General features: G+C 37.9%; 3 protein-coding genes and 1 pseudogene across 3 annotated transcripts; 3 read left to right on the plus strand and 1 right to left on the minus strand.

Moving 5' to 3' along the window:
- Nucleotides 1-3,058: 3,058 nt before the first annotated feature.
- On the minus strand, nt 3,059-3,895 carry LOC120159196. Its single transcript, XM_039169839.1, has one exon. The coding sequence runs from the start codon at nt 3,893-3,895 to the stop codon at nt 3,059-3,061; it is 837 nt and encodes a 278-aa protein (XP_039025770.1).
- A 1,795-nt stretch (nt 3,896-5,690) lies between these two features.
- On the plus strand, nt 5,691-7,536 carry LOC120159089 (ABC transporter G family member 10-like). Its single transcript, XM_039169760.1, has one exon. The coding sequence runs from the start codon at nt 5,707-5,709 to the stop codon at nt 7,534-7,536; it is 1,830 nt and encodes a 609-aa protein (XP_039025691.1). The 5' UTR covers nt 5,691-5,706.
- A 544-nt stretch (nt 7,537-8,080) lies between these two features.
- On the plus strand, nt 8,081-8,264 carry LOC120159247 (annotated as a pseudogene).
- Nucleotides 8,265-8,747: 483 nt separating this feature from the next.
- LOC120159103 (probable beta-1,3-galactosyltransferase 14) lies at nt 8,748-9,969 on the plus strand (the record flags this gene model as incomplete). Its single annotated transcript, XM_039169770.1, has 3 exons — nt 8,748-8,866; nt 9,367-9,509; nt 9,832-9,969. Coding segments are annotated over 3 exons (351 nt in total), but the record flags the coding sequence as incomplete, so codon positions are not given.
- Nucleotides 9,970-11,008: the final 1,039 nt, after the last annotated feature.

Below are 11,008 nucleotides of genomic sequence, written 5' to 3' on the forward strand. Positions count from 1 at the left end.
TTGTAAAAAGATTCTGCATTGTGGGAATATAAATTTCCACAATAAGATCTTTATCTTGTTCTGACACTGGTAACCCGGAACGTTCACCCTTCCAGCAGAGGATGTCATTTTGATTGGAATTCAGCAGACGAATTCCAAGGATGGATTCTACATCTTCCTCATTAAAGATAGAGTTGATGAGGTCAATGTTCCAACTCCTCTCATCCATATCGATTAAATCGGAAACTAACTCCACTTGTGTAGACGGTGAGGAAGTTACTTTGCCAACAGGAAACTGCAGGAGTCAACAGTCATTCCAACTAGACATGGACAGACCATTCCCGATCCTCCAACCCATACCCTTCTCGAGAAGTCCCCTCGAACTCAAACTAGGGATGCAAGCAAGTACAATTTCGTGGATTTCGTACCGCACCCGCTCTAATTGGGACGGGGATGGGTATAATTTTAGTGGGTAGTAGGCGGGTATAGATTTAGAAAATGGTATCCGTCGCGGGTAGTGGGCGGGTAATGGGTTTGAGACCTTATCCGCCCCGCATCTGCACCGCATCCACCCGCCCCGCATCCGCCCGCCCAACTAATATCCATTAAATTTTGGACCATTATGAATTGAGGTGTAATTTTAAGAGACTAATTTATAAATCCTAATATTGTATAAGATATAACTTGTAATTTAACCAAATATTAGGGATAAGTTTATGCATGGATTTTTTTCTTTCAAACCTCTCGTTACTGCGTCGATCTTTCAAACCGCTGGTCTCCACTCTCCAGCTTATTTAGGTACGATTCTTCCCTTTTTACTTGAAATTTAATTTTTTAAGGGTCATTTCCGTAGTCATTTCGTTTTAAGCTCCTCTGTATTTCGTTTTAAGAGTTTAATTTTTATTTGCTCGTACTGATTTTTTATTATTTTTTAGATTCATCTCAATGTTTGTTTTAAGCTTAATTTCTTAATGTTCTACAAATCAGTATCTTGTGACTGAGCACCCACGTTTTAGGCCAACAGAGTTAGATCGTTGCTTCTCAAATCTCCATTTTTAACGCCACTGAATAGAATTAAGTGTTTCACGCATGCTTACCAAAACTCCATTTTTAACGCAATTGAAACTGACTTTTTCAAATTCAAATTTCAACAGAGTGTTTTGCAATACTAGTGTTTTATTATGGTGTTTTATGAGAATGATGATTGTAATACTGGAGTATCAGATGTCACAAGTATTGCCTGAAATTTTAGAATGTTGTGCCAAAGAACAAAAACATTATGTGTTTGTCATTTATGTTTTCTAAACTTTAATTATGTCTTTTTATTATGGTGTTTTATGTACTTTAAGATCTATATTAACACTTAACTCAGATAATCCTTGGTTTATTTTATTATGTTTCTTAATAGATATGTTTGTTTTATGTTTGTTGCTTATGTATAACTTAAGTTTGTTGTCAGGCGGGTCTAGTCGGGTACGTCTCTAGTGAGTAGTGGGTGTAGGGATGGATTTGAGAATGTACCCAAGTGGGCGGGTGTAGATTTGAAAATTTTTACCTATCATGAGTGATGGACGGGTGGTGGATTGAAAAATATTATGTGGGTATAAGGATGGGGAGGGGTATCCGCACCCGCCCGCATGTTTGCCATCCCTAACTCAAACACTTCAACAAATAAGAGACGGATAAGAAGCCAAATTTGCCTCCATAAATGACGAGTTGGGAAAATATTTGGACTTAAGAAGCCTAGAAACAAGAGAGTATGGATTTATAGAAATATGCCGGCCTTGTTTAGCGAGCATAGCAATATTGAACTTGCCGAACTCCCGAAAGCCCATTCTCCCTCCTTTAACTTGCACAACTCCGCCCAGCTACACTAATGCGTCCCTCTTTTATTAGCAGACTTTTGCCACCAATACGGCGCTGAAATGGCTTCAAGCTCCTTACATAGACTGCTAGGAAGTAAAAAACAGGAAATTGCATATAAAGGGATAGATTGAAGAACAACCTTGATAAAGACCTCTTTACCTCCCATAGAGAAAAGTCGAGAACTCCACCCTTGGACGCGATTGTGAAACTTCTCCTTAAGTTTAAGGAAGGCGTTCCTCTTGTTTCTCCCAACAATGGATGGAAGGCCGAGATAGGATTCAACATTATTTGTAATCGCAACATCCAAGACTTGGCAGAACTCGGATTTGGCAGTCTCAGTCACATTAGAGCTGAAGAAAGCACTAGATTTCTCAAAATTCAAACCCCCTTCTCTCGAAGCCTCTTCAAAGATAAGGCTATCATCAGAGAAGAAGAGATCCGTTATTAGAGGTGCACTCCTTGATATACGAACCCCTTTGAAGCTGCCATCAGTAGAGGCCGATAGGAGAAGTGAGGATAAACCTTCACTGCAGATAAGAGACTGAGGATACGCACTTCATAATCCAAGAAATCCAAATTTAAAAAAAAAAACCCATCTTTCTCATTATTTGTTCTACAAAATGCCACTCCACACGATTATATTTCCTACTCATGTCAAGTTTAAGCGCGAATGATACTTTGCGACCAGTTCGTTTCTTCTTCAAGGAATGTAGGACTTCACAGGCTGAAATCACATTATCAGTAATAAGCCTACCAGGAATAAAAGCGCTTTGCGTTTCATCTATACAGAGGTGGATTGTGGATTGGAGCCTGTTTGCTAACATTTTTGACATAATCTTGAAAATGAAATTACAGAGACTTATTGGTCGGAACTGTGACATATTCCTTAGATCGTTCACCTTAGGGATAAGAACATGTGCGTGCGATTGATAGACGACATAGGAAAATCACCTTTAATAGCAGCTATGCAGAAATCAGAGACCTCAGAACCGATGATGTGCCAAATTTTTTAATAGCAGGACCTGCCGATACATTATTTTTTCCACCATTCGAATCCAGGTTTTCAGAAACAACCGGTGGATTTTCCACAGTTCGCAGACGTTTGGGACCATCATTAATTTTTGACTGGATTGTCTTCATCATCGATGTGCGTCATAGAGTCCACGTCATTAATCATGATGTCACCAAAATTACTCTGATTTATTTGTTCATTTCATATGGTTGGTGAGCTGGAAGTTCCCATAAATGCTTGGCTGTCACCCCCATTTTTAGGATCCTTGTTCCTTGAATTTTGGGATGACTGAGCAGTAATCAAGGCAAGCTCTCTAATATCCATTTTGTGATTGGCATTGATCGTGGGTGGGATGGATGTAACATAGGAAACGTTTTCCCCATACCCCACCAGATTTGGTTGCCATGAATGAAAGTCAACAGCCCCTTCCTCCCTAAGCCATCTGCTTTGCGGCTGCGCCGCCCTTCGTGGAGGAGCTCGTAGAGACGCATCCCACTCGAGATTAATGTTTTGGTTGATGTTGTTAAGTCGTTGAGGGCAATAACTCTCCCCAAGGCCTAATTTTCCACAGAGAAAACAAAAGACAGTGAGCTTTTCATATTCAAAACGAACGTAATGTTGATTACCATTGCCAAGGATTAGTTTTTTCCGTCGTTTGAGAGGTAGTCTAGTGTCCAGCCGAGCTCTTATTCTCATAATTCGTCTATAACCCAAGGACAATGCTGTTGAGTCATAGTCAATAAAAACACCCAGAAAATTACCTAAAGCTCTCGCCACTTTTTTGGACATAAAGCCAATAGGGACATCATGGACTAGCACCCAGTAATCCAGAAAAACCAATAGGATTGCCAAGGGATCATCACCTGCGGAAAGCCTGTGTAAAATTAACAAATGAGAGTTAAAATTCCAAGGGCCTCCTCTTTCTAACCGATCAGCATCAACGGCATTATACAATCGAAAGATGAATCTCCTTTCTCCAAGATCAGAGATGGATATTCCTCCAATAGGATGCCATACATTCGCCAAGGTGGTACGCATCGATTGAAAATTGATCACACTAGCCGTAAGAAAACAACCGACGAAACAATGTTCATAGATTCGTGTGTGTCATCCAAGCCAATCACAATCTGTAAACCTTCCTCTTCTATTGTACTAATCGACAGGCCAGTGAGATATTGTTCTACATTCGACATATTGCAACAAAACGTGCTACAAGAGTAGAAAGAAGCGTGCTACGGGAGCAGAGAAAACGTGCTACAAGAGCAGAGAAAACGTGCTAACATTCTTGTATTAGTGAATAGGAATAGAGTATAATCAATTAATTTGTATTCATGAATAATATTGTTTATATTTATTTAAAGATTGTTTGACAAATGAACTCATCAATTGATTTTAGAGATTAAAGGAGTGTTTTTTTCTCTCTTGAGGTTTTAGGTTCAAATAATTGCATTTGTGGGTGTGTTGTCAATCGAAATAATTTCGATCAAAGATCGGTTAATAATTTATATTTTTAAATTGAGAAAACGTAACGTTAAGTATGATTTTAGAAGAGAAAAAAAATTAGTGACCAAAACTAAACAAAAGTGATAGTTAGGTTACTAAACATGTATTTTATCCTATAAAAGTGATAGTGACCAAAACATTTAAGAATCTATGTCTTTCAGGTAATAAACTATGAAAAGGTAGCTAGGAAACGTTTCATGAGCATAACTAGCCCTAATTTCGTGGTTCAAATGCTAATGCTTTAAAATCCGATGACCCGACTTGGGATTAATTGGGTTGGTCCATTATGACATTACCCTAAATGGGAATTTCTAAGGGCACCTTACCTAAACCAATGGGTTCAGCTTCCCCCCAACTACCTTATTTTCAGCTGTCCAAGTGGGGAAGACAGGTAAGGCCACCTACATTAACCCCTTTACCAGTCAATATATTAGCTCACCTGAAAATACAAAAACCATTTCAACATTAGCCAAGGACTTGTTTAATTTTGGCTATATTCACTATATTGTCCTTGGATGATATTTATTTTCTCAATTTGGTACCTTTACTTTCACTTTGATACCTGAACTATCGACTATGTTCTAGTTTGTCCCGAAACATATATGCGTCGAATAGGAATGTGTTGCATGTCATGTTCTTATTGGTAACTTTTTTTTGATAAAACAAAACAAGATAAAATTAAAGTTCAAGTATCGAATTAGAAAAATGTATAATTTAAGGATTAAATCATGAATTAAACATTTAATATTTTTCATTAATTTCTTTTGGTGTTTTGTCTGTGTTTCTTGTAAACAAAATATCTTTATATACCCAAACCCCACCAAAACTCCTTCCGAAATTATTACCGGTTGGTCTAATAGAATAATAGGTTAATTTTTTTAAATTAAATTAAAAGTACGAATAAATAAATTTAGATTCAAAATATTATATCTCATTATGAATGTTTAAAATATTCGATCTAAATTAGTGAATTAATAGATGAAAAAGTAAATGATTAAGGATGGATCGAGCGAAGGTAGATGGGGCAATCGTCTCCCTAAAAATTTAAAATTATTATATATTTTAAATTTTTCTTACGTATTTTCTATTGAAAATTTATTTTCGTTGTACGCAATTTTATAAATTTAAATTCAATTCTTAAGTTCGAGTAACATAAAATTATGGGTCGTCCTAATGACCCGAAACAGGCTAAATTTACATACATGCAAACTAAGCTATTCATTTAATTCTTGCTTTTGCTTGTTGAAGAGTGTCCAGTTTGGTGTGTTAGTTTATCTCCTTTTATATTCTTTCTTCACTTAAGGCATCCCAGTTTCCATCTCGAGTTTCACCTTTCCTTCTCTCAAATGGAATTGCCCGTGAAGTCACCGGTTTCCGGTGGCCGGAAACCTCCATACAGATTAGAGACTAGAAATTTGTCTTACAAGCTGAGCACCCCATTTGAAGACTACTTCCGGTGGATTTTTTGCAGCGGTCGGAATCGAGATAGACCTGCGAAGTTCATCTTGAAGGGTGTGGATTGTGAAGCTAGGCCCGGACAGATTACAGCGATAGCAGGACCGAGTGGCGCAGGCAAAACTACGTTGCTAGAGATTCTCGCCGGTAAGATACCGCCTTGTGAAGTGTCATCAGGGGAAGTTCTCGTCAACGGCAAGCGTATCGACGTTAAACATTTCCGACGAGTTTCGGGATATGTCACGCAAGACGATGCGTTGTTTCCACTGCTTACGGTCGAAGAAACGCTCATGTATAGCGCGCTTTTGAGGCTACCGGGAGGGAGGAAGGAAGCTGGTTCTAGAGTGAAAGGGCTGTTAAAGGAGCTTGGATTGGAGCATGTAGCGGGTTCGAGAATCGGTTACGGATCGAACAATGGCATATCAGGAGGCGAAAGACGACGAGTATCAATCGGAGTCGATTTGGTTCACGACCCTGCGGTTATCTTGATCGATGAACCAACTTCGGGATTGGATTCAGCATCAGCTCTTCATGCAGTGACACTACTGAAATCCATGGCACTCAATCAAGGTAAGACTATCGTTTTAACCATACACCAACCTGGTTTCCGGATCCTCGAGCTGTTCGATCGCATTGTGTTGCTTTCGAATGGATTCGTTGTCCATAACGGAGAGCTCAATCTTCTCGAAGACCGACTAAAGTTAGCCGATCATCGAATCCCTCGGCACGTAAATGTCCTCGAATTCGCCATCGATGTCGTCGAAACTCTAGCCTTATTGAATCCAGGCACACTAAGCAACATAAACCACGGAGGCATTCGAATAAGGAGCCCTATCGATCTCGAACGAAGGCTTATCGTTTACCCGAATTCCCGATTCAACGAAGTCCTGATATTAGGCCAAAGATTCTGCAGCAACATCTTCAGAACCAAGCAACTCTTCGCAACAAGAGTTATACAAGCCTTGGTAGCCGGAATCGTACTCGGAACCATATACTTCAACGTCGGAAACGATAAAGGAACCACCGCATTACAAACTCAGACCGGCTTCTTTGCCTTCACGCTCACCTTCCTACTATCTTCCACCACCGAGGGACTACCAATTTTCCTACAAGAACGAAGAATCCTAATGAAAGAGACATCAAGAGGAGCCTACAGAGTTTCCTCCTACGTCCTAGCCAACACCATCGTTTTCCTTCCATTTCTTTTGCTGGTCGGTCTCCTCTTCACCTCGCCGGTCTATTGGCTCGTCGGCCTGCGTCGAGACGCCGTCGACGGGTTCCTTTACTTCTCCCTGGTGGTCTGGATGGTTCTTTTGATGTCCAATTCATTCGTGACATGTTTCAGTGCACTCGTGCCCAACTTCATCATGGGGAACTCCGTGATTGCTGGTTTAATGGGGTCTTTCTTCCTGTTTTCTGGGTATTTCATAGCTAAAGACAAGATACCGGATTACTGGGTTTTCATGCACTATTTGAGCTTGTTTAAGTACCCATTTGAGTGCTTCATGATCAATGAATTTGGGGGGGAACAAGGGGAGAAGAAGTGCATTGAAGTTGAGAACGGTGAATGTAGTTTGTTCGGGAGTTGGTTCCTTAGACAACAAGACCTGAAAGATTCACAGAAATGGACCAATTTGGCTGTGATTTTGGGCTTCATTGTTGGGTACAGAGTGCTTTGTTTATTGATTTTGTGGTATAGATGTTACAGAGCAAGAAACTAGATGTATAATAATATCTTTATTTTCTTTTTTCATTATTATTGTTCAAAATTAATAACCCTGTTGTTATTTGAGGTATTTAGTAGTATTTTAATTTTTTTTACTTCTATTTGAATTTTGAGGATGGTTTTGATATAACGGATATGTTTGATTTATAGAATGGAAGATTATTTTTTATTATCAAGTTTTTAGAATGTAATATTATATGAGATAAATTATGAGTTTAGAACCTAAATTATTAGTTTTGGTTCGTTTTAGTATCTAAATTTTCATTTCTTTTTCAAAATCATACATAACGTTTAGTTTTTGTTTCATTTTAGTACTATGTCGTTAAAAACTTAAGGGACGGGCTAACGTGGTATAGCTTCGGTAGACGAATGACCAATCCGAACGGTGGACCACGAGAGAATGACAAGTCGACCAACATAGTCCAGTTTTAGACCCATAGATCAGTGGACCATTGAGATCGAAAGATGAAAAAAAATCAAAGATTGTATCGTCGATTTGGGGAGATTGAGGCATTTCCATCTAGTTCAGGGAGTCAAAAAAGTGTGCGCTTGGGGCAATGACGCAGCTCATGAGGTTCTAACCGAGGCGCGTCTATTGCTGGTTGAAAACTATTTCCAAACTGTTTTAAGGCCATGATAATTGGAAAAGACCGTATTGAACCATAAAGAATTTTAAATCAGATTACTTGAACTGCGCAACAAATTTTTACGAAATTCATATTTTAAAATATACGGTGCTCTATACCTTGAAATGTTTGTGTACATGCAGAGCTACATTGAATAGGTATGTATGTGATATATGGATAAAAGCTTTAAAAGGGTCCTTTAAATATCAATAAGGTTAAGATTCATGACACTGGTTTTCACTATAATAATGCATTTTGATTTTATCTCTTGAATGTTAAGATGAGATCATTATTTGGCCACTTGTCTGAACTGCAAATATGTGTCCTGTTCTGTCTATGTGCTCTCCTTTGTTGGGAATGGATATGTAAGACGGACTATTGCAACGTACCTTTCCTCTGAATTTTCCTTGTGCATGTACGTTTAGGACAGGATTTGAAGATTTCCTGTTAAAGAAATAAGTCAAAGTTTTCTGTTTTATCATGCTAGACAAGATTTAGCGTTGTATAACACCAAAAAGATAGGTTTTATATTAGTAGATATACCCGTATATTATACAGTGATTAGATGTGACTAAATTCATGCAGGTATGAGCCACTGTCCCGTCTACTAGGCTCGGGGTACTTTCTTCATGCCTATGGTCATATATATGCTCTTTCTGCTGATGTTGTTGCAAGTTTGGTTGCTCTGCGGAACAGCAGGTACTCGTATTATTTCAGGTCTAACATAATTATCTGTTGAACAGTTTCTCTCTTTTCTTATGCTTCTTGTTCCTTGTCTGTATTTGGATCGGGGTTTTCACTTGCTGACGGTGTCAGGTTTCCCCCTAATTCAATCGTTCTTTTGAACTCAACATGCTTGGTCTAAAACTAAAATGTTACTCAAATGTTTCAACTCTTGTTTTCAAATATCGAGTCAAAGCCAGATTTTTTTTTCTCGAGACATCTAATATAACTGGAAAATTTTATATTATGTTCAAGCTTTTCATCTATCCGTCCTCCTCCGCTGTGATTGAGGAGGTTGAGGAGTTGGTTATGATGCAAATTGTTGATTTTCTTAAAGAAAATTGTACTATTTGGAAAGCTTAATCCAATATATATTTGGCAACATATTCCTCCTCTTTGACTACTCATTTCATAACATTGGTTGAGGCAATGTTATAACGATGCATCCATTACGGGTTCTTTTGTATAAATTGCAGTATTCGGATGTTTAGCAATGAAGATGTTACAATCGGTGCATGGATGCTTGAAATGAATGTCAACCATGAGCATAACCGAAATTTGTGTGAGACATCGTGTTCGTCGACATCTATAGCTGTTTGGGATCTCCCCAAATGTTCAGGTTGGTGTTGAGTTTGTTACCTTAAAAATTAATCAACAAATAAAAGAGGTTTCCATACATGATCCCTGAGTATTTGTGATTTTGTGTGGCATAAATGCTTTATCTCTCTCGAAATTTTACGTAGGAAGTTTCTGTCGGTCATATAGCGGGGTACACGAGCTGATCCACGGATATACAAGATTGTAGGTGATATGGACCTACTTGATCATCATTGATCAATGGAAAACTTTTGAATCCTTTAAGCTGAAAATGGTTGCACAGTAGAACAATGGCTTCGGAAGCTATATATAAGCTGTGTTATAAAGTTACTCTTGTCTCGTAGGACTATGTAATCCGGAAGCACAGCTATTGGAACTCCAACGGCAAGAAATCTGCTCAAATAGTTCGATTTTGACATCGGACGATAAATAGCTTTCCTTGGTCTAAATTGAAACAGATTTTTCCGATCTCGACGATGTGATTGCTGATACAGTTGATAAGGTGTATCGGAGAACTGCTTACTCTGCTAAGTTGATATTGCTGCCATGGTGCACTTCTTAACTTCCCTCCTTAAATTATACCAAGCCATTTTTGTCTTCTACAAAAGGTTAACACGACGATGAGAGTAGCTGATACAGTTTTACATTACCATTCTTTTTACCATTTCTAAAGGTTAACACGAGAATCCGATTCACATGGTTCCATTGCCTACTGTAAAATGTACTCTGCTACTAATAGTGATTGGAATTTGCCACATATTACATCAAATTTCATGTGTCAGATCACAAATGAAACACATGTGATGTATGTAAGCACATTGAGATGTTACTCATGCATACATATAATGATACAACAAACGGACCCCATTATCATTATCATTGAAGTGTGTTTGCCATGTGGGTTTTTCTGAAGCTTATCCAATCCCCCAAATCCCTACTTTATTTCTTGCCCATTGTGCTCCATTCATTTGGTTCAAAATCAATTAAACAAAAGCATGTTTTTTTCATTGGACTGATTAACAAAGAATGAAATGACTTGTTGTTTATGGTTGCCCATGATTCTACTCTATCATTCAAGTGGAGCTTGCTTAGCTTCAATGGCATGCACCAGCTTTTGTCCCCACTCATCAAACCGCCTTGCTGCGTTATTGGTGTTTGAACTCGTAATTTTAAGAATAACAATTATTCCTTTAATTATTGAGATAATTCGGTTCGTGTTATTATTGAAAATTTTGTGAGCCAGCACTTTTCTTTTAAGTTGAAAAATATGAATTTGTTATTTATGGGTATTTTTTAAGTAATAAAATGCATGCCTTCTGTCCCACTAATTTTGTCATTGGTTGATTTTTTAATAGTCAAAATTTTTAAACTTTTACCATGTTTATTTTAAATATTTTAATAATTAAATTTTATAAAATGTATATTTAAAAATTACTTAACTAAAGATTTTTAAAATATTTTTCATACTTTTTATCAATAATAAATTTAAATAATAATGAGTGAAAACTAAAAATTTCTGAC

This window comes from Hibiscus syriacus, unplaced genomic scaffold, assembly GCF_006381635.1.
Source record: "Hibiscus syriacus cultivar Baekdansim isolate YM2019G1 unplaced genomic scaffold, ASM638163v2 tig00111342_pilon, whole genome shotgun sequence".
Lineage (NCBI taxonomy): Eukaryota > Viridiplantae > Streptophyta > Magnoliopsida > Malvales > Malvaceae > Hibiscus > Hibiscus syriacus.